At 44.2% G+C, this 25,030-nt stretch overlaps 1 protein-coding gene across 2 annotated transcripts in view; it reads right to left on the bottom strand.

Moving 5' to 3' along the window:
- aff1 (AF4/FMR2 family, member 1) overlaps nt 1-21,061 on the bottom strand; it is a 70,228-nt gene extending 49,167 nt beyond the window's left edge. For both annotated transcript variants that reach the window (XM_072661997.1, XM_072661996.1), the window contains exons 1-3: nt 20,797-21,061; nt 5,173-5,290; nt 197-982 (exon numbers count right to left, since the gene is read on the bottom strand). In XM_072661997.1, the coding sequence (XP_072518098.1) occupies nt 197-982; nt 5,173-5,290; nt 20,797-20,861 (969 nt within the window). In that variant the 5' untranslated portion in view covers nt 20,862-21,061. The remainder of the gene's footprint in view (nt 1-196; nt 983-5,172; nt 5,291-20,796) is intronic.
- Nucleotides 21,062-25,030: the final 3,969 nt, after the last annotated feature.

Below are 25,030 nucleotides of genomic sequence, written 5' to 3' on the forward strand. Positions count from 1 at the left end.
TTAGGGAAACCAGTGGTTCTTCTAATACCATCATGGGACAAACCCTTTTCTGCACCTTTCTACTAGTCAGAGTATACCTTTCCTCCAGCCTACTGGACAGACATGACTTCAGGCTCGTTCCCTGGCCAATAGCAAAACCCACTGCGTGAACTAGAGCACCAGCTACCGGACAATGGACGCTTACGGCAACACTCACCTCCACAGACTGCGACGGCACCTTCAGCGGAGGAAGGCTCGGCTTGCTCCCGTTCTTCAGGTCTGGTAAGCTCTCGTAAGACTGTCCGTGAAAGTCCTCCAGTGAGGGTTTCAGGTCCGGAGACTCGCTGGTCACCTGGTCTGGCCCGTCCATGGGTCTGACCAACGCCATGGGTTTCCTGGAGTTGGCCAAGTTGGGCTTAGAGGAAAGAGGGAGTGGGAAGGTTTGGGAAGCCAATGGTGGGGCATCCCCAGTCAACTGGGGTACCTCTTTCTGGGACTCTGAGTGATGCAATGGTTCTCTCCTGTTGGAGGAACCGCCGTGCTCTGGAGAAAGTGAATGGTCATTTTCGTTATCCGTGTCTTGATCAGAGTCGCTGGACTCACTGGAATGTAAAGGGGACAGAGGATCAGCCGGCGGGGAAAGGTCCGGAAGAACAGGTGGTAAGGCGCTGTAGTCTCTCGTATCTGGCCAGGCATCCACTTTCTGCTGGTGGGCTTCCAGATGAGCCTCTTTGCTGTGGGCCATAGAGGAGCCTTGTGGAACAGAGTACTTCACAGAAAGCTGGCCAGAGCCGTGTCCGGGATGACCCAACTGGGTGGTCCCGTAACTTGATGAATTCTGGAATGAGGGATCAGTTTTGTCTTTGTGCATGGGGCGCCCCGAACGGACGATGGGGCGGTCCTTTATTACCCCATCATACTGGCTACTCTGAGAGTTGTTCCCGTCCTCATAGTTACCCAGCATCCTCTGGACAAACCTGGACAATTCGTCTCCTTTGTTCGTCTGCAAGAAAAAAAGAAGACAGAAAGGTCTTCAGTCCTGTTTATTATTAAGTAACCCATGCTGTGAGTCTTGTTGGAGTCTCATTGATCGAGTACTCGAATATACTCTGAAAATCACCCCATAAAACACCACATTTACATGTTTAACCATGATTTCCCCTCTCAGTCCTGGACTGTTCAGGACTGTTCAGGACCCCCATCCCCTTGTCCTACACTGTTCAGGATCCGCATACCGTTGTCCCAGACTGTTCTGGACCCCATCCCCCTCGGCCCTAGACTGTTCTGGACCCCCATCCCCCGTCGGTCCTAGACTGTTCTGGACCCCCATCCCTTGGCCCTGGACTGTTATGGACCCCCATGCCACAGTCCAGGACTGTTCTGGACCCCCATCCCTCGGTCCTAGACTGTTCTGGACCCCCATCCCCCCTCGAGGACTGTTATGGACCCCCAGCCCCCCTCGGACCTAGACTGTTCTGGACCCCCAGCCCCCCTCGGTCCAAACTGTTCTGGATCCCCATGCCTCGGTCCTAGACTGCTCTGGACCCCCATCCCCTCTCGGTCCTAGACTGCTCTGGACCCCCATCCCCTCTCGGTCCTAGACTGCTCTGGACCCCCAGCCCCTCTCGGTCCTAGACTGTTCTGGACCCCCAGCCCTTGGTCCTTGACCCCCAACCCTCAGTTCCCCATCCCTCCTCAGTCCAGGACTGTTCAGATTCTCTCCCCTGCTTAGGTCACTTTTATGGTAAAATTGGGCATAAGTAAACCTTAAGGAATAAACAACTCCAGAACCCACAGTGAAACCTGTTGGTCTCTAAAGGGTTAACCAAAGACATACAGTACTTATTTAGCATTCTGAAGTCCGGTCTTTTGTGTTCAAACACCATAACTTGACTTATTTTGTTACAATATAGGTTTTCCAACTAAAGATCAGTCCTGCCCCCCACCCCTCCCACCCCCCTGCACTTCAGTGTTTATGACAAGCGGCTAATCTGACCTTTTAAGGCACAGCTAGGCTACATTAGGCCGAGACGCACAGTCGGAGACATCCATCCCCCAGGGCTTTGGCTTTTATACGCCACGCTCATCACAGCTAACAACATCCTGTAGAGAAGCCCGTGTCAACAAGCATTAGCGCCAGATCTCGACAGAGCTTCGTTATCTACCATCTTTAAACTGAGCTGCTCATGCAGGCAGGGGCGAATGACAGGACCGAGCGTCCACTCAAGACTGCACCCACAGCCTGCAGGAGCAGGAAGGCACCGCAGAAGCTCGGCCTGTCCCCAACCAAGCAGAGGCATTCACTGTATCTCCACTGGAGATCTTACCCAGAGCTCTGAGGGGGGAAAGAGGTCAGTCAGTTACTGTAATCCTGGCTTGCAGCTGACAGCTCGTTTAGCCGACCGCTCTAACGGTACACAGCTGACGCAGGTGGGAACTCGGCACAGCAGGCCCTGACAAAGGGGAGGCAGGAAGGCAGCTCCTGAAGTGGCCTTGCTGCCCTGAGGGTAACAGAACACTAACTACTCCAGCAGGCAGGTTTCTCTGACAGCATATGGGGCTGGAGAGATGACGACCCTCCAGCCATCCTCCAGCCACCCTCCAGCCACCCTCCAGCCACCCTCCAGCAAGTTCGTTAGTAATGTCAGGGCTTATATTGGATGCTTAAGTTTTTGCAGGTGACGGTTAAAAGGGCTTTTAAAAAACCTTTTAAATGGTTCTATAAAGCACCAAAAAAGTTTGTTTTAATTAATAATGTAAAAATAAATAAATAAATAAATAAAAAGTCATATATAATTATTCAAATAGTCAAATATAATTATGTTAAAAAATTATTTAAATAAATATTATATTAATTGTATTTTTAGATTATGAAATATAAACAAAAAGGTTTAGTTATTAATTTAATTTTATGTTTTTATAATTTATTTATTCAGTATGTATAATTATAAAATTTATAATTTATAGAGTGTTTATTCTTACACAAGCAGTTGCAACTGTAACAACTGTAATTTCCCTTTTGGGATCAATAAAGTATTTCTGACTCTGAAACAAATGTATATTAGGTTTAATAAACAATAGCTTTGGGGGTGTACATCAAATGAGGACACACAACCTGTATGACACAGTAGTTATTAGTAAAAAATTCATAGAAAAAACAAAACAAAAAAATGATGAGAATCCTTGGTTTTAAATTATAAATATACTGATTCATTAAAATGTAAAAAAGGGAATTTCTGAGTAATAATATATTCTGATTAATAATCGTTATAATCTTTACTGTCAGTTAGCCAATATATAAAAGGTCATAATCCCAATAATGGACCCTACCATCAGCTTCATGATCTGATCTCGTCAGTGCAGTTCTCACTGGCACGGCTAAATAAATAAAAATAAATAGAAATACTGGAATAAGTATTTATTTATTTTTGTCTCCTGATTATTAAATAAAAGCAAATACTAACACAGTAAGTGTTTCCAAACTTTTGAACAGCAGAGTGAGTGGATGAGTACGGTTACTTCAGTGCTCTCTCTCTTTCTCTCTCTCTCTGTCTGAATAAAGCTCTCTCGCACTTTCTCTACCCCCCCCCCCCTCGTCCTCCAAAGAGCCTAATTAACTGCAGTAGTCAGATAACGAGCTGCAGGAGCTGACGGGTGTCTGCAGAGTGTGTGTGTGTGTGTGTGTGTGTGTGTGTGTGTCAGAGAGAGTGTGAGTGAGGACATGCAGCTTTACTTTCAGGAAAGACACCCTTCTCTCTCGCTCTCTCTCGCTCTCTCTCTCGCGCTCTCTCTCTCGCGCTCTCTGGGGATCCTCCGGTCATTCAATCCTCCCTCTCTCGTCCCACCGCTCTGACAGAGAGCTCCAAGGGGCCTCATTAAAGCTCTCACTCTCGCACTTGTGCCTCTGTGTGTGTGCATGAGTGTGCATGTGCGTCCAGCTCAACCAGAGAGACCCTCAGGACCCTCGCTTTGTGAGCCCACAGGCGCTGCTCTGACACATGGCAGTGTTTATCCCAGTGACTTTGATCATTTCAGCCGACCCGACCTGACCTGACCTGAAGAGACATTAGGGGAGGAGGTAGAAGAGTTGGGTCACCATTCCCACTAAGCGGCCACTGTTGGGCCCTGGAGTATGGCCTCTAACCCCCTCTGCGTCTGGACGCTGTGGCATGCCGGACCCTATGCTCGGACCCTAGGCTGGGAATGTACAAAGGGACCTGTTTGGTGTCCTGTACCACCTGAACTGCACTTGAACAGCCAGTGTAAAGTAGCAGTACTTATTGATCGGATTCTAATTAACTGTAAACTTTATTTATATTGCATTTTATTTTAATTTAAGATTGTTCAGTAAGTCTAAAGGTTCTTCAATAGTAAAGGAAGTGCAAGAGAAATCAGTCAGTCCGCAGTACAGACCACAAACTAACCGCACCGAGACCACCGGCCGAGTTACTCTACTCCTGATGAGCCTAAATAAGAGATAAGAGGTGTTTGTATGTGCAGTTAGAACCATAGCTCAACTGCTGCAGGCTGAATGGGGCGGGGCTAGGCAGCAGCAGGCTGAATGGGGCGGGGCTAAACTGCTGCAGGCCGAATGGGCAAAACTAGACGGCTGTAGGCCGAATAGGCGGGGTTAAAAGGCTGCAGCCTGAATGGGCGGGGTTAAAAGGCTGCAGCCCGAATGGGCGGGGCTAAAAGGCTGCAGGCCGCATTGGTGAGGCTAGACGGCTGTAGGCCAAAGAGGCGGGGTTAAAAGGCAGCAGGCCGAATGGGCGGAGCTATACTGCAGCAGGCCGAATGGGCGGGGCTATACTGCAGCAGGCCGAATGGGCGGGGCTACACTGCAGCAGGTGAAACGGGTGGGGTTAAAAGAATTAGGCTGAATGGGCGGGGCTGAATGCATGGAGCCAGATTGCTTGTAGGCTAAATAAGCAGGCTAAACTGACGTAAGCGTAATAGGAGGGGCTAAACAGTCCAGTGATCAGTATATTTATTTTATCTAATTATATTTGATAAATTTCAGACTAATCGATTAAAGAAACGCTGGATCAGCTGCAGCCCCCCCCCCCCCCTCCTCCTCTCCCCCCCCAACCATCATTACAGACAGGCCCAGGTTAAGCACAGGTGGGGCTCCTGAGCCAGGGGACCAGCACTCAAATCCCTGCGTGGCAATGGAGCAGACTGACAGATTTTCACCTTATAGGGCTCCCCGAAGAGGGGCGTGCTCTCCTGGTAGAGCTCCCGGTCCTGCTGAGCCTCCTGATTCCTCCTCTGCCATTCCCTCCTCCGCAGGACGTCCAGCTCTTCACGCAAGCTGGGCACAAAAAAAGGAGAATCATGTACAGGTGTTGGCATACAGCCGTTGGCATACAGGCGTTGGCATACAGGCGTTGGCATACAGGCGTTGGCATACACATTGACCATCAAAGTCACTAAAATCACAGTGAAATTTTACCGTGGCCCCTAATTTACACCTCGATTTCTCCATGGCCAGTACCCCCACTATCTAGAACTCCCAGGATGCAACCAGAGCTGGAAGGGTGCCGGCAGCTCCATCATGTCAGTCAGTGTCACTGCAGTGCTGAGAATGTAGACCCCCCTACAGTCCGCTCTGTGGTGGTCAGTCCTGTGGGGTCCTGACCACTGAAGAATAAACAGGGTGAGAGGAGGAGGCTGATAACAGAGTCTGGACACAGTCTGGAGGTACAGATCTACACAGTGCTGCTGTATATGGTCAGTGGAGCTGATATGATGCACAGTGAGGGAGTGTAGAAACAAGGGGGCGGTTTTAATGAAGTGGCAGCTCGGCGTACGTAGTTAAAATGCTTATTCCACAAGCCTCAATAAGAGCCAAATGGAGTGTTTTCAGCCCAACATCCCGACAGAAAGCCCTCCCGCTGTCCTCAGCGTGATGAAGCAGGTCATTTGGAGGTTCTGCGCTGTTAAAAGCAGGACAGAGGAAAAGGCGGGTTCAGCTGCTGTGTGACCTGTTGGTGAGTCACTGTGAGCTCAGCCTGTTGCTCGTGCTCAACACTCGACTTCAGAGAGGCCAGGGGAAAGACGTCATTCATAACCCTCCCCCCTCCTCCTCCCCCTCACCCCCACCCTCTCTGATGTGTGACTTATTCAACCTATAATTATTCCTGCCCTGAAATACAGACACGGGTCCAGCCAGAGGAAACCTAGGGGAAGACGACCGGCGGGAAGACAACCGAAGACCATCTCAAACTCACAGTGTAAACAGTGCCGAGCCTCGGCTGGCTGGTCAGCAGGCTAAAAATAGCATGTTTAGACGTTCGGCCCGTCGAATTCATTCAGCTGAACATTCCCCCAGCTCTGAAGACATGCTGAGGCGTTCATCACGTCCAATCACATAAAACCTGAAGCTCACTGGTCACACACACAGTCAAACACGGTGCAGCTAGTGGCGAAATGCTTTAACGACAGTCTGATCACAAGATAGAAGACAAGATAAAAATAAGGGTAAAAATACAAAGGAAAAAAAATTATATATATATATATATATATATATATATATATATATATATATATATATATATATATATATATATATATTTTACTTATTTTAACATTTAGTTTAGTTTATCATTTGACAATGCCAGTGTGCCAAGAAACCTTTGCCTTTGATCTCTGTATTTCTGTATACTACATACATTATATATATATATATATATATATATAAAAAATACTAAAAGAAAATATATCATTATTCTTAAAAAAATAAAAATAAATACATTATATATATATATATATATAATATTTATTTATTTTTATTTAAGAATAATGAAAAAAAAAAATTCTTTTAGTATTTTTTATAACTTTTTTTATATAATAATAATAATAATAATAAATAAATATATATATATTTATTTTTTTTACTTATTTTAAAATCACATTCGACAATGCCAGTGTGCAAAGAAACTTGTATTTTGAGACGCCTGTATTTCTATATACACAATATATATATATATATATATATATATATATATATATATATATATATATATATATATATATATATTTTTTTTTTTTTTTTTTTAATATAATGATACATTTTTTTCTTGTAGTATTTTTATATATATAATAATAATAATAATCATATAAAGAAATACAGAGATCAAAGGCATCCCAAAACACAAGTTTCTTGGCACACTGGCATTGTCGAATGTGATTGGTGCGCAACTAGGAAGCAAACATGAAGGCAACAATGTACTAGACTGCTAGCTGAGTATCAGCCAATACTGATCCGGTCTGATCTCGGTGTATAAATAATAATTCAGCTCCACAGTTTAGATCAGACGAGCTGCTGATTAATCTGATCAGTAAAATCCTTTATTTTCAGGATCAGATTCTATAATCAGACTTTCTGGACTGACTGATTTAGTTTAGTCGAGACTTAAAATCTTAAAATGATGTTTTATAGTGTTTAATATCTGATAATCCAGTCTGATCTCCTCCCTGACCAATCAGCTCCCAGCTCCTCTACAGCACTGCAGTCTGATCACTTCCTGTGTGTGTGAGTGTGTGTGTGTGTGTGTGTGTGTGTGTGTGTGTGTGTGTGTGTGTGTGTAGTGGTACACACTCTGGACTGGTATCTATGGTTGTTGGTCTACTGGTGTGTAGTAACTGGTTTATAGTGGGTGAATGTGCTGTGTGTGTGTGTGTGTGTGTGTGTGTGTGTGTGTGTGTGTGTGTGTAGTGGTACACACTCTGGACTGGTATCTATGGTTGTTGTTGGTCTACTGGTGTGTAGTAACTGGTTTATAGTGGGTGAATGTGCTGTGTGTGAGTGTGTGAGTGTGTGTGTGTGATTGGGGTTTCTATAGCGAGTGTGTGTGTGTTAGCATTAGCGTTAGCCTCCTCCACTCGGTTCTGAACGGGTTCTTCAGTGCTGGTTTATAAACAGAGAAAGGTGAGTGAGCGGTTCTGCGGTTCTCCCGCTGGTAAAACAGAGCGTTTCAGTGAGAGTTTTATAAAGGGTCAGATATTATGGTCTGTTTTCAGGTTCCACTGTAAAATAGCTCCACACTGCAGAACCTCAACTCCTTTATTTACCTTCTGAGAACGTCCACACTGCTGCTGCTGCTGCTGCAGCCGGCTGAGGGTAACGTCTGTTAACGGCGTCTTGAGGACAGCAGATTAAAATAGCCAGTACCCGATCCATTAAAATCCACTGCCTGGATCGGATCGGGACATCCCTAGTTAAAATAATCAGTAGTACAAAACAGTGCTGGGAGATGTGACCTTTAATCAGGATCATAATTAACTGAACATTTTACTTTGATTATGATTAATGAGCCACACTACTCCACCTATAAGCTGCTGGAGTCGCTCAGCTGGCTCGGTACGGTTTTATATATTTTAATAAAAATATATAAATAAATACAAATAACAGCAGACATGGACAAGACCACATCGATTAGAGGTCCTGAATGCCGGGTTCGATTCCTTTATGATTAACTGCTGATAGTACCAGTTCCAGAACTGATTTAGTATCTGTGCTGACACAGTACTGGTACCAGAACGGATGCAGTATTGGTGCCGCTGCAATATCTGTACTTGAACTGATGCAGTATCTGTGCCACAAAGTTCCAGTACCAGAACTGATGCAGACTCTGGACCAGAACTGATGCAGTATCTGTGCTGACAGTACCCGTACCAGAACTGATGCAGTATTGATACCAGAACTGATGCAGTAACGGTACTGCCGTGGTATCGGTACCAGAACTGATGCAGTACTGAAGCAGAATCTGTGCTGACCGTGTCGGTACCAAAACTGATGCAGACTCAGTACCAGAGCTGATGCGGTACTGATGCAGAATCTGTGCTGACAGTACCGGTACCAAAACTGATGCAGTATCAGCAGCAGACAGAGCGGACGTGGTTTTGTCTCGGTACTGATACAGTAAAAGTATTTCAGTGATCCAAAACATCCCAACCCTCTCCTCCCTGACCCATCTCAACCACAGCCTGAGCTTCCATGGCAACAGCTGAGGTGGCCTAGATCAGGGACTGTACTCAGGACTAGTGGAGGGACCATTAATCAGAGACACAGTCAGAGAGACGGGGCCTGCTGAGGAGCGTTTGAAAAATGACCACCCGGTACCATCAGTATCAGCATGGACCCACTGTCCATACAGATCCCCTGGATTTAAATACTGTGGGAGTGTGGGCTGCAGGGGTAAGAGACTTCCAGAAGGTGGAGAGATGATGGAGCTCCATCCAGCACCTCTGAATTTAATTTGAGCTTTTAAATGGTTGTGATGCTTCAAAACTGGAAAAAAATCCATTTATATTTCGTACCTGTCTGTCTGAACGCAATCAATCAAACCCTCCTTGCAGCAATGTTCCAACATCTAGCCTTTCCAGAACATCGGAGACCGTTACTGCAGCAAAGGAGGACAAACTCCAGGCCAATACCCTCCTGTGATTTTAGAAGGAACACTAGAGGAGCAGGTGTCCACATACTTTTGGCATATTTGCAGAATCTTAGGCGGATATCCTGAGGGTCCGAGAGCGCAGAAGCCAGGTGTGATTATATGAGGGGTCCTCGGGGGGCTGCTGTAACACAATACAACATCTGGCCCTGAATTCTCCAACTGGCACGCAGCCAAGCCCCGACAGACTCGCTTCGACAGAGACAATCTAGAACAGCACGGGTGGAGTTTCTACACCATCGGCTTCTGATTTTACACTAAATAAGCTACCAGTGCACACACAGACACACACAGACACACACACACAGACACACACAGACACACACAGACACACACAGACACACACAGACACACACGTATCCGTGCTGACACAGTACCGGTAACAGAACAATACTGATGCAGTATCAATGCTGCCGGGGTATCGGTACCAGAACTGATGCAGTATTTGTGCTGATGCAGTACTGGTACCAGAACCGATGCAGTCACAGTACCAGAACGGTATAACAGATGCGGTATTGGTACCAGATCTGATGCAGTATCTGTGCTGATGCAGTGTTTGTACCAGAACTGATGCAGAAACAGTACCAGAACTGACACAGTCACAGTACCAGAGCTGATGCAGTACCTGTGCTGACGCAGTATCGGTACCAGAACTGTAACAATCAAAACATAAGATCACAATACTTCAACATCTTAACATTTTCTTCCAGAACCTGAAGCTAACAGAACTGAACAGAACATCCACGTTTATTCCAGTTAAATTAGACATTCATTCTGTAACTCAACCAGTCTGATCATTTCAGAGGCTGACCGTCTGACCGCTCACAGTGAACACCAGGATTTTAAGAAATCCTAAGAATTGGCAAAAATAAAATAAATAAATAAATAAATAAACTATTTTTTACAAAAAAAAACTGAGCAAAAACTAGAATTAATGGTGGAGGAAAACAATTTTAATAGGATTTTTAAGAGACTCTCTCAGTGTGATTAATATCACTAAAGAAATGTAAAATAAAAAATAATAATAAAATCAAATCTAGAAAATAATCATCATTTATATTGATATTTTTATTAAAGCCATATTACTGAATCTATCTATCTTTTTTTTGTTTGACTATTAATTAGAAATCAATACTGTGTTTGAGAATTGATACAATATCGCAAAACATCACAATACTGATATACTGATATTTTCTTACGCCCCTTGAAAATACCCACCCCCCTCTACTCAGCCCCACTCTCCCCATCCCATCTCTCACACACACTCACACACACTCACACACACTCACACACACTCACACACACTCACACACACTCACACACACTCACACACACAGCAGAGCAGCGGGAGGCCGTAACTGCAGCTGCAGCTGAAGCTCCGACGCTACAGTGCTGTGTTTTGCTCTGCGGTCTGAGCTGGAGTTGGAGCTCCAGCCTGCTGGCCTTCACCGCTATCATCTCAGTCAGCTAGCGAGCAACCCAACAACCCTTACAGCCTTCAGAGAGAGGAGGAAAACACACCACCAGTAACTGAGCTGCTCAGACGGGTGTGTTTGGACACGCTTGGACAAAAGTATTGGGACACAGCTCTTCATCATTGAGTTCAGTCCCGTTCAGCTACAGGTGTATAAACTCCAGCCCCTAGTCCTGCAGTCTGCCTTTCTTCCACACATCAGTGAAAGAACGGGAGGTTCTGAAGAGCTCACTGAGCTCCAGCGTGGTTCTGTATGTAATAGGAGACACCGCTGCACCAACAACAACAAGTCAGCTGGTGAAATTTCCTCCCTCCTAGATCTTCCTCCATCAGCTGTGAGTGGTGTTATTATTGAACAGTGGAAGAGTTTAGGAGGAACACTCTCAGTTACTCAGAGTGCTGATGCTGTGGGTCTGGATCAGATGGTGATCCGTCACTGCCACCAACTCTGCTGCTCAGCCTGAAAACGCCTGCAATGCCACACAGAACTGCCTCTGACGGTGAAAGACGGGGCCTGATGCACGAAAGCTGACCCACGAAAACACACTCAGGAAATTTCAGACCTTCTCCAGTGTTTCCTTATTCAGGATGTGTTTTCAATTTTTTAGAAAGATACTGGAGAAAGAGGCCTAATGTTCTTAAAATCAATTCTCCAATTTAAATAAATAAATAATTCAATTTAATTTCACAAATATTATTTATATACGTCTTCTTAAAGTACTTTTCTAAAGCTTTTCCTAGAGTTCTTGAATTCTTCCTAAGAAGGAGGTCAGCTTCTAAACTGTCATATACATACACACACACACACACACACACAAATACATATATAACACACACACACACACACACACACATATATATATATAAGAATAATATTTGTGAAATTAAGTTGAATTATTTATTTATTTAAATTGGAGAACTGATTTTGAGGAAAGTGTTTTTAAACAGCAGAATTGTCTTGAACATGGGTCCCACCGTCCTCCTAAACACATCCTGAATAAGAAAACACTGGAGAAGGTCCGAATTTCCTCTGAAGAACGGTTGAATTTTTTTCTCCCCCCCCCATCAAGATTCTTCGTGAGTGCGTTTTCGTGAGGTCAGCTTTTGTGGACCCATCTTCAAGACAATTCTGCTCTTTAAAAACATCAGACCTCCGGTTTGGACTTTCCTCAACAACAGATTTCTGAATTCCTAAAGATTAGAATTGTTATGGAGATACTGGAGAAAGAGGCCCAGTGTTCTTAAAATCAATTCTCCAATTTAAATAAATAATTTAAATTACTATTTTTAATTATTTTAAATAAATAATTTAATAATTTATTTATAATTTAATATAATTTTATTTAAATAATTAAATTAATTATTAAATTATTTTAAATAAATAATAAACCAATTCTGAAATTCAACTATTTAAACTGACTAGTTTAGAAGCAGACCTCCTGAACATGGACAGTTCTTATGAGCATGTTTAAGAAAATCAATATTCTTAGATTTTTTCTAAAAAGAAAAGCTTTCAATTAAATACTAAATAAATACATGAATAAAACAAAAAAGCCATCAAACTAAGAAATGCTCAAAATGCATCAATAAACAAGAACTAGAAGAAGAAACAGCGGAAAAAACAGCCGGGTTAAACTGGGCCTTCATTAAAAATAATTAAACAAATAATTAACTAATTTAACTGAATTTTGGAGGCTACAATTCAAAAGAACCCAAGATGACATTTGAAGAATAGTTATTAATAATATTTCATAGAATAGAATTATAACATTAATATTTTTTTTTTTCTTGAAGCAGTTTTATGTCAGAATTGGTATTGTTTTGCTCCTGGGCTCCCCCTACAGGTGTGGACTGTAACTCGCTTTTACTCCACTGCAGTAAATACACATCCCGCTTTGAGCGCCCCCTCATGGACAGTAGGACAGACAGCTGTACACGTGCATTTCTGGACAGTGTGAGAGCTGCAGAAGCTTGATCTGAAGGTGGAGCAGCATGTGGGCTGAGGCGGTAGAGTAATACTACAGGATTTTACACTAATATGACTCTATGGGTTCTGCAGCGTTACACAGCAGCAGTTCTGGAGAGAGGTTCTCCTCCTGCAGCTCCACCACCAAACCTCCATAGTGCAGTAGCAGCAGCAGCGTATGAATTCAGGCCCTGGTTTATAGAGTCATGGGACTCGCAGTCACCCCGCAGTTGTTCTAGCACGTGCCCGACTGCTGCAGTTCTAGACTGCGGCTGTTCCACAGCTCTGCGCCTCCGAGCCGTGACAGACAAATGAACTAAACGCTCTGGAAACCGTCACTAAGCTGATCCGCCTGCAGACAGCTGCCGCCACGTGCCTGGCAAGAAGAGCTTCAGGTCTGGGCTGGCTGAAAATGAACAGCACGCTGCACTTCATAAAAACCGCTGATCCAACAGCAGCAGACGCAGGGAAATCACACTGCACTCCAACAGCAGAACCACCGATTAGACAGGGCCCGCTCACGAGTCCAACAGAACAACAGCCTGAGACACTTCCATTAAAGAGCCCACTCTATATCCCTCTATACACACACACACCGCATGTCCAAAAGTTTGTGGACACCCCTTCTAATGAGTGCATTCAGCTACACCTATTGCTGACACTGATGTGCAAATGCACACACACACACACACACAGCTTGTCTAGTTCCTGTAGAGAAGAAGTACTGCCAATAGAATAGGACTCTCTGGAGCAGATCAACATCATGACCCTATTGAGCTCCATGCTGCCTAATAATGCCAGGCGTGGGCTAGAAGAGGGGTATAAAGAAGCCCCCCAGCACTGAGGAGCTGTGGAGCAGTGAAAGAGCTGTGTTCTCTGGAATGATGGATGGTGGTGGAGCTCCATCCAGTACTTTTTGGATGAGTCATGATCATCATCATCCAACATCCTGACCTCACTAACTTCAGCTTGTCACCGAATGCAACCAAATCCTCACAGCAATGCTCCCTCTCCAAAATCTAGCAGAAACCATTATTCTTCTTCTTCTTCTTCTCAGTTACTCCAACAAAAAAAATCCCTTGATTTCAGAAGAAAACCATGAATAAGCAGGCGTCCCAATACTTTTGTCCATTTAATGCAAGTTCAATTAGAAACACTGAGGAAGGTACGAGTCCTCAAACTACAGTTTGTACAGTACAGGCAGTGCCGCCATGGGCTTGGCTAACAAGTGTGATCTGGGAACTGATAAAGGTGTGTAACATCACGGGAGTACAGTGGAAGAGAGGCGTGGTGTGTGCAGCTGGGACTGGTTAGACTACCACTCGCTCCCAGAGCGTACACACTCTCCCGGCCAAGGTGCTTCATACACTTACCGGCTGTGAAGCTTACGAACAGACAAAACTGAGACAAGAAATGAGACTCGGACCAGTGAAAACATCTGGAACACACTGAATCTCTCACTTCCAGATGCTGCACCAATAGAAGATTATTAAAAATAGTAACAATAATTATAATAATGACCTGAATGGTTCCTCATATTTGTACGATTGCTCCTCACAAGTTATGACTTCCAGCGAACGCTTCCATAATTAGCTGACCAAACCAGTTCAATCAGAGAGATTTCTTTACACCACTACAGACGATCCGTCAGAGTCGGTTCTAGATAATTTCCCCCTAACAGTTCTACAGTGGAGGTGAAGGGAAGCAGACGTCTGAAGCTCTAATAAAAGCTCCTCACAGAAAGTTCTTCACCTAATGGTGATGAAGACGCTGCCTGATGCCTGAGACACGGTTCTACCAGAGTTCTGAGAAGAGCTCGGCTCTAGAACCTGCTTTTAAAATCAGATCATTAAAATGGTGGAGGGATACATGCTGCAGGGTGTAGTGCAGCTACAGAAAGTAGTCCCTAAAGAGAACTGGATTAGCTGAGATTCTCTATTCACTATTTTACCTTCATCATCATCATTGCAAATAAAACTCGTGTTGTAGCTTCACTGGTGGGTTTGGATATATGAAATATGGGCTATATGTGATACAATATACAGTAGATTCCACACATAGCATATAACCTGGCCTTGGACCACAGCACCTCGTAGGCCTGCAGAGGTGAAGTATGAAGACTGGCCGTTCAAAAAGGTCAGTTTCACAATTCCTTTGGTCAGAATCCAAAGCAGTCTGACTAATCCAGAACTTTTTCAGGTTACTGGTTCTCGCTACATTCAGCCTCGATGCATACAAACATCCAGGAAGTCATCAGAGATATCCAGGATTGGTCAAATGGCTCATGACTTCTGCAAAGACCAGTGGAGGAGGAAGGATACCTGGGTCATCGTTCCAACATGAGGCTACATCAGCTGTGTTCGAAGGCGTCCACCACCGCTACTACTACTACCACCACCACCAGCCTTCATGTTTTAAAGTGTCTCCTATGGCTGCACAATAAATGCCACTTATAAGGTCAGCGCAACATTAGATTAGACTAGACTAGACTAAGTATCAGCTATTTAAAGCCTGATCTCATTCCGATCCTTTGTTTTTACCGCTGTGTTCTAGAAGTTCCCCTTTGGCAGCATCCAAGCGGATTTAACGGACATTATTCCCAGCCAGCAGCAGTGAGGAGCATTCTCAGATTACCAGATTACACTACACTCAGCCTTGATGCATCCAAACACCCACAAAAAAAAAGTCGTTAGAGAAATCCAGGATTGGTCAAATGGCTCATGTTCAAACTGCAGCCGTCTGCAAAGACCAACACTGAGGTACCGGCTGAGCCTAATAATCCGCTGTTCAGCTCCAGATCTCAAGATCCATCTGAACAACCTCAACCCTTGTGGAGGTAAAGGATAAACTTGTTTACAGACATCCGCAGCTTTCAGCAGCCAACCAGAACATAGCATGCACCAGATCTTCTCCACCATCCTTATCAACATGGGAGGGCAGGTTCTCTGGAAAGTCTGAGGAAAATCTCTCAAACTAAGTGCAGACAAGCTCGTTTCTACAGCAGTTAAAAAGAGCACTGTCCCAAAAACAGCTCAACACAGACCCAGGCATGCCTCAGAAGAACCACTTCCAGTTCCAAAAGGAACCCTTGGATGGTTCTGTAAAGGAGTGTTGTTTTAATTTTTAACATTTTCAGCCAATCACCAATAAAGTCCAAGGAGCACCAGCCGAGATCCCATGAAGTCCCATTCAGAACTGCACTGTGGAGCTCAGAGTGTGGTTACCAGTGTTTGCTAGCTCTGCTGTGTTCTGGTACTCACTGTCCTGGGCTGAGTGATGGACCCTCAAGAGGGGTATCTGCTTGATGTTTATAAAAGTTACCGAAATGAAAAGCAGAATTCAACACTGGCTTTAAACGTTTTCTGAAGCAGTAAGCTAGGTCTGTAATGCCACCTAGCAGTTGAACGAGGTACTGCAGGGCCTTTGTAATTGAGGGGTGTCATGAACCGCTGCGGCAGCTCGCAAAAAAATATGGATCATCTGATCCGATCAGCTATCAGGATCACATATCTGGGCTGAAGATCAGCTGATAAGATACATACTCTAGCATCTAATTTAAGGGTTGAGGTCTTTGGTTCGGTTCTCCTGGTCCAGACCAAGGCAGAAAGTGAACAACTGTGTTATTTTAGTTGTAGGCGATTACCCCGACCTGCCCGGTTTTACCCAAGTTATTAAAACCTAAAAGACAGCCATGCAGACGATTCAGGGTTCTAAGGTGTTAAACAGATGAGAACCAACCAAAATAAGCTCGGTCAGGTATGTTCAGAGCAGCAGCATGAAGCTAAAGCTCAGCTGACTGACTCCAAAAATATGAAAATATTGAATTTCATCACAATTGCTCAGTTTTAAACCACAGGTCAGTCCAATTGACCCAAGTAAACCTAGCACTTTAGGAGATTGCTGTTTATTTACTGGCATTAGAACACACTCCGGCCTCATTAGCTTAATTTACAGCAGGGTTTTCCTACTAGATGACCCATCACAGTCAAAGTGTGGGCGGCTGGCTGGCTGGCTGGCTGTATGTGAGCGTGTGAGAGGAGCCATGGCCTGCAGCAGAGCTGTCCAGACAGCCGGAACAAAATCCAGGAGCAGATTTATATATTCTGGACCTGGATTCGCCATTTATTGGCCATAACATTTCAATGATAAACTAAGGAGGAGTTTGTTTAGCCAAGGCTCCCGCTGTACAGGCCTCCAAAGGGCCGCAGCCACAGGTCTGAGGCCTGGCTCTGAAAGTACCGGCGAGGTTTTTCACCGTGGACATCTCAACTAGGATTACAGACGGATTTCTGTTCTCTATGGTATGCAACAATAACAACAACACGCCTGCATGGCTTTCTTACGCCGAGTAGACGCTGACTGCACAAAGGGCAGATTGACAGTTAGTTAGTCACACAACCCAGCGCTCCTTCTGACGAAACTGGCTCTTAGTCACTGATCTGTCACCAGCGGGAAGCGTTCACAACAATGGAAAACCAATGATCTGGTCCTTTCAGGAGCCAATGCTTTCTCTAAATAAATAAATAAATAAATGTACGTACGTGTGTGTGTGCGCGCGCGTATATATATATATATATATATATATATATATATATATATATATACACACATACATATATATATACATACATATATATATATATGCATGCTTGATTTAGGGGGCATGTCAGTGTGTCTTTGCTATGGTAACGACGGGAAAAGTTCACCTTGATTGGCTGGAAACGCTCAAAAGTTATGTACTGAGTCTCCTAATTAATCATGGGTGTTTTTTTGGCGTAACATGCAGTAATAAACCAATCAGCATGTCTCCCGCCGCTGTTCCCTTTAAGAGCCAGGTGCGGTCAGTCTGACTTTGGCGGGTTGCCATTTCAGTAGTGTAAAGCGCGGGGGAGTGTACGAGCGTCAGGCTGCACGCGCCTGTGTTGACAATTCACTGCAGAGATAGCAACGAGCGTCTGACTGTAGACGAACGTCTGTCTACGCTGCTTTCAGTCAGTGGTGCACCTGGCGTGTTTTTCGTTGCCAGGATACGTAGCAATACTCCAGAAACTGACCTGAACACGCCTCATTTCGAGACCACCACTGTGCCCATCAGCGTAAAGATATTCACAAGCAGCACTGCTGTTTAAACGATGCAGGCGGAAGGAATAAAAATAGGCTGTTGGCGGGGTGGAAGATCACGGCGGTCCTTGGGCAGGGTGTAGGACAGGGCCCATTGAGTTACTGTAGCCTTTCTGTCAGCTCCAAAACGACCTGTCTGACCACTCTCTGTGGACCATCATCTCGCAACAAGGTGATTCCATCTGCAGGACTGCTGCTCAGTGGAGGTGTTTTCTTAATCTACCATTCTGAGACTGTTGTGTTGATCAACAAAACCAATACAATCACCAAGAACCCCATTTTTCCACATTCAGAGGGTTGATGTGAACATTAGCTGAAGCTGCTGGTCCGTATCTGCATGGTTTTGTGTATTACGCTGTTCCACACGACTGGAAAATGAGTACAGGTCTTCCTACTGAAGTGACCTCCTAGACCTCCTCTATTGCCCCCCTCCCTCTAGAGATGCACAGTGATATCCAAGTCATATCAGTACTGGAAAATTACTGTTAGATTTAAGATATTGTTAATAATAAAGAAATAAGCCGAGTGTTTAGATGATGCTGGAATAGTACATTTCACTTGTATATTCTTATCATTTATTACACATGTTTATGTCCCGCCATCCACATGTATGAACACAATACGGGATGTCGAAATCTATAAATCAATAATCAGTGCATAACCTGACTACAGCTGAACATATTTCACTAAACCACATCCTGAGGCCTTTTCTGCTGTTTGCTTTCTTCATGTTTTGACACCCATGTCAGCTCAGACAGTATGTCTGGCCTGCTTCTCAACCCAACGCAGCATAACCAACCATAACCCAACCAAACATAACCCAACCCACCCCATCGTAACCAACCATAACCTAACCAACTCAACATAAAACTCAACCCAACCCATCATAAGCAAACACAACCCAACCAAACATAACCCAACTAACCCCATCATAACCAACCATATCTCAACACAACCCAGCATAGCCAAACAACTCAACCCAGCCCTGCATAACCAACCATAGCCCAACCAATCTTAACTCACCACAATAACCCAAAAACTTAACTCAACCCAACATAAGAACACAACCCGAAAACAGCATACCCAAACAACACAACCAAACATAACCAATCACAACTCAACCCAGCATAACCAACAATAACCCAACCAAACATAAACAACTTAACATAACAAACTCAACCCAACCCAACATAACCAAACAACTCAACCCAGCCCTGCATAACCAACCATAGCCCAACCAATCATAACTCAACCCAGCATAACCAACAATAACCCAACCAAACAAACAACTTAACATAACAAACTCAACCCAACCCAACATAACCAAACAACTCAACCCAGCCCTGCATAACCAACCATAGCCCAACCAATCATAACTCAACCCAGCATAACCAACCACAATAACCCAACATAACCAAACACATCTTAACCCCAAACATAACCAACCATAACCCAACCCATCATAACCAATCACAACTCAACCCAACATAACTCAACCCAACCCATCATAAGCAAACACAACCCAACCCAAGACAACCAAACATAACTTAACATAGCAAACTCAACCAAACCTCAAACCAGCATAATCAACCATAACACAACCCATCATGAGAAAACACAACCCAGCATAACCAAACATAACCAAACATAAACTCAACCCAGCATAAGAAAACACAACCCAACATAACCAACCACAATAACCCAAAATAACCAACAACACAAACTAAACCCAACCCAACATAACCAAACACATCTCAACCCCAAACATAACCAACCATAACCCAACCCAGCATACCCAAACAACTCAACCCAACACAATCCATCATAACCAACCACAACCCAACCAAACCAAACAAACTCAACTCAGCATAAACAACCATAACCCAACCGAGCATACCCACACAACTCAACCAAACACAACCAACTCAACATAACTCAACTCAACCCAATCCATTATAACCAACCACAACTCAACCCAGCATAAGAAAACACAACCCAACCCAGCACAACCAAACAACTCAACCCAGCACAACCAAACACAACCAACTCAACATAACTCAACCCAACCCAATCCATCATAACCAACCACAACTCAACCCAAACTCAACCCAAACACAACCCAAACACAACCAAACATAACCAACTCAACCCAGCATAAACAACTCAACACATGCAGGCTTTTATTAAAGGGCCATTTCCAGCTGGATCACCTCGGATAGTCAGCCAGCTAGGAGAGACCAGCCCAGTGAACCACCTGAACCACCTGAACCACCTGCACAGCAGGGCCAGGTAATCAGCAGCTACATGTAGCCACAGTTCTCAGCACTTCCAGGGGGTTCCATGCACCATTCTCCACTCAACCTCCTGAAAACGAGGGGGCCCTCAGTCCCAGGACCCCCACCTCCCCCCTCTCACCACCCTCCCCACCAAATCAGCCAGCACACCTGAATCCGCTCGTTATCTAGAGAGCAGGCTGGGGCAGGAGGGGGCAGGAGGGGCAGGGGGGGGTAACAGCAGGAAAACACACCAATGAAGGCTCTGGAGCTCGAGCTGAGCTCGAGCTGAGCTGAGCATGGGTGAGGAAGAGGGTGAGGAAGAGGGAGAGGGAGAGGGAGAGGTGTCAGCACAACAACATGAAGGTCTAACAATAAAAGGCTGCTAGCAAACATAAACAACTTTCCACGAGGAGACAGATGCATGCGTGTGTGTGTGTGTGTGTGTGTGTGTGTGTGTGCGGGTCCAGCTGGCTGGTTTAAACTGGCTGGCTGCTGAGTGCTGAACTACTGCTGGGCTTCTCTTACCTTGACTGGCCGGCCATGGTGCGAGGCGGATTAGGGGCCAAGTCTGAAGTTGCTCGGCTTGCCATGGGGCTCTCAGCCGTCCCGAGCGAGCCGACCTCCCTTCACATCGCCTCGGGTGAGCAGCAGCGCGGCGGATTCACGGGTTAAACACGCCGGAAAACTCGATCGGCTCCTTCATACTTCTCAACTTGTAGCAGAACGGCGAGGATCTTGATCCCTGGACTCGGCGGGCCGGTCCACTCGGGCGGGCAGGCGGAGGGGTGGGCTGCCGGGACGGGGCGATCGTGCTGTAATCCGCGAGTTTCGCGACGCAAACACACGACACGAGTCAAATCACGTGCTTTGGGCTCGGCTGGATGTGAGAGGGGTCGAGCTGTGCGCATATGTGCGGCTTCCCCGAGCGCCGTCTCGAGCGCGGCGTCCGCACCGAACACCCCCGCCGCCGCACATGGTACGGCCCGGTCTCTCCTATTATGGACATGTTATTCTGCAAAAGCGTGCCAAAATATTACAGAGGGGTGCAAACTAGAAAAGTCCTATTGAACAGCCTGATCCTCTCGGCCCTGAAACCCAGCACTGCAGCTGGAAAACGCCCCAAATCACACACATTACTGCACACACACATATATATATAGAACATGCTTAAATATATGGATATAAATATATGGATATTCAGTATTGAGAGTATTGAGAGATAATAATATATTTATTATATATGGGAATATTGTTATATATATATTTACACTGCCTTTGAATAAGGAAGGGGGCATGTACAGTCTTAAATATATATAACATGCTTAAATATATGGATATTCAATATTGAGAGTATTGAGACAGTATTGAGAGATAATAATAAAAAATATATATAATATATATTTATTATATATGGGAATATTATATATATACATATATATATTAATATACACTGGAAGGGGGCATGTACAGTCTTAAATACATATATACATAACATGAGACAGTATTGAGAGATAATAAAAAATATATATAATATAATAATAATATAATATGAATATGGAATATATATATGAATATGGAAGGGGGCATGTATAGTATTTTATGAACATGCTTAAATATATGGATATTCAGTATTGAGAGTATTAGACAGTATTGGGAGATAATAAAAATATATATATTTAGTAAATATGGGAATATTATATATATATTTTTTTTTTGTTTTGTTTTGTTTTGTTTTTTTTTGTTTTTGTTTATATATACACTGCCTTTGAATATGGAAGGGGGCATGTATAGTATTTTATAAACATGCTTAAATATATGGATATTCAGTATTGAGAGTATTAGACAGTATTGGGAGATAATAAAAAATATATATATTTATTATATATGGGAATATTATATATATATATATATATTTTAATATACACTGCCTTTGAATATGGAAGGGGGCATGTATAGTATTTTATAAACATGCTTAAATATATGGATATTTAGTATTGAGAGTATTGAGACAGTATTGGGAGATAATTAAAAATATATATATATATTTTCCCAATAATGGACATTAAAGCACTTTTGTAAGTGACTCTGGAAAACAGTGTCTGCTAAAGTAAACATACATATAGTGACTGTAAATGCAGTATGCTGAAGGTTAGGTCACACCCACATGCATTACCCCTTCAAATGTGTAGAATTAGAACATCAGCTGCAGATGATCAGAACATGGTTGGAGAGGATGATTCTGGAGGAGTCTGGAGTCTGATTTAAACCTCAGACGTTTAGTCTGGTCTGATCTTGATGGTTGAAGCTGGTGGTGAAGAAGATCACCACCATGGTCAGATCCAGAGAGCTCTCTGAGGCCTTCAGAAAGAAGGGTGGAGATGCAGGTCCCAGAATCTGGGAAGGGGTTTAAACAGATCTCAGAACAGTTAGAAATCAGCAAGTCATTTACAAGAGGAACAGCTGACCACCATGAACATGGCTCGGTCAGGCCGGCCTAGCAAGTTCAGCCCAACAGCAGAACCACAGGAGGAGCGAAGAAGCCTATGTTATTTCTGAAGTAAGGCCTTCCTCAGGGGGTGTCCTATTTTTTTCACATGAGTGTATATGATGGGACAGAGCTGGAGGTCAGTGTTCATAATGTGCTGTGCTGGTTAATGTAACTTGGCATGATGGCAAGCACACACAGGCACACACAGGGAGGGGATACACACACTTTTTTTTTTGCCTATTATGGTTTGCTGCTGGTGATGGTTCTAGTACTGGAGGGCGCACTGGGACAAATGGGCCCTGCTCAGATCTATGGCTGCCCATAGATGAACTTTGAGGTGAGGTCAGTCAGGATAATCGCATCACATGCCACAAGCTTTTTTATAACTTGTGGGGGAGTTTATTATAAGCATGGTTATTAAAGGGCCCATATCCTGCATTTCTCCTCCTGCCCTGGGGCCTACTTATTTTATGAGTTACGAGCTTTTGTGGGGTTCTTGCTGCTTTTCTAACCTCTGTTTATTTATCCCGTAGGACTAAACCTGATGTTTTGAGTGCTGATATATGTAAATGAACTCTCCTCTGATTGGCCCATATCATCTAAACAGAGGTTTCTTACTTCAAATACTGTCTTTTTTATGTTTACATGGTGTGGGGGTGTGTCCTGCCCTATCCCAGCTAATATGTCCATGTGGGGCCTGTATGGGTAGCCCAGGAAGGTCAGTAATGGGACCATCTGGGTTGTACACTGTACATGGGGCCTAGATGGGACCTGTGTGAGATTAAGGTGGGCTGTAATGATGAGGTCACATGATTTGTCACATGATCATGTTGGCTGGGGTTCTGATTGGCCCATGTCTGATTGGCTTGTTGGCTTAATTGTTGTTTGTTAATATTGTGATATTTACATATATCTGGCTAGTCAGCCTACAGCGGTTTGACCCCGCCCACTCAAGCTGAAGTTCTAAGGAGTGTTTCAGCCCATCATATTCTTGAACTCATAGTGTGTGGAGGTACGAGTTTTTACCACCCTTATCCACTTTACTAAAATTATGATAATTAAAGGGCCCATATCCAGCATTTTCCTTCCCTGAGGCCTACTTACGAGCTTTCTGTGGGACAACCAACCAAAATGCATCTGTCCTTCTAGCCTCTCCTTATCTCATAGAGACTAAACCTGATGTTTTGAGTACTGTCTCTTTAAGACAGCTGTATGTAAACATGCTCTGTTCTGATTGGGCCGAACTTTTCTTGCTTTTCTCGTAAACAATCAGTTCATGTTGTTTGTAAATACAAAAACAAAAACATAGCCTACAGCTATGGTTTAGCCCCGTCCCTTCACACTTTTTTATTATCAGAGTGTTTCAGCCAGGGCAGCCAGTCAGAACAGAGCGTATTTACATATCAGTCAAAGTCTTAAAGGCACAGTAGCAAAAATATTAAAAGCCAGTTAACAGGGATAAGAAGGTCACATAGGCTGAGGTCAGAGTGAGGTCATGGCATCATGGAGGTTCTTCTCGGGCCTAGATGACCACTTCACACCTATTTATCATGTTTTCATAACGTTTTGAGTATATTACTGAAGTACACCATGTGGACAAAAGTATTGGGACGCCTACTTATTCATTGTTTCTTCTGAAATTAAATGTATTAAAAATAATTGAACAAGAAGTACAGTTAGTGAGGTCAGGGTGTAGGCTGATGATCACCACCTCACATCATCATCCCCAACTCATTTCATCCAAAAGTACTGGATGGAGCTCCACCACCATCATTCCAGAGAACACAGTTCTTCTTCCACTGCTCCACAGTTCCTCAATGCTGGGCATTAGGGTCATCATGTTGATCTGCTCCAGAGAGTCCTATTCTAGTGGCAGTACTTCTTCTCTACAGGGACTAGACAAGCTGTGTGTGTGTTAGTGGATGTCAGCAATGGGTGCAGCTTAAAGTAGCTGAATGCATTCATTTGAAAGAGTGTCCACAATTATTTGGACATATAGTGCATCATCAGCAATACAGAGACACTGTATAATATGGGGGGCAGTGTTTAACACACCTGATAGCTAGACGCCCCAAATAGGTGTAATGATACTTTCTCACCTGATAACCAGGTGTGCCGGGCCTGAGGGCTCCAGGGCGAGAGCTGAGGACCAGTGTACAAACAAAGCTGGAAGCGGAAGTGGCCAGTGGGTGCAGGGCATCTCTCACCGCTCGGTTATGCAACTGATTTATTATGGCCTTGAAACACAGAGCAGAGCGTTCCTCTCACATG

The sequence above is a fragment of the Salminus brasiliensis genome, chromosome 18, assembly GCF_030463535.1.
Source record: "Salminus brasiliensis chromosome 18, fSalBra1.hap2, whole genome shotgun sequence".
Taxonomy (NCBI): Eukaryota; Metazoa; Chordata; class Actinopteri; order Characiformes; family Bryconidae; genus Salminus; species Salminus brasiliensis.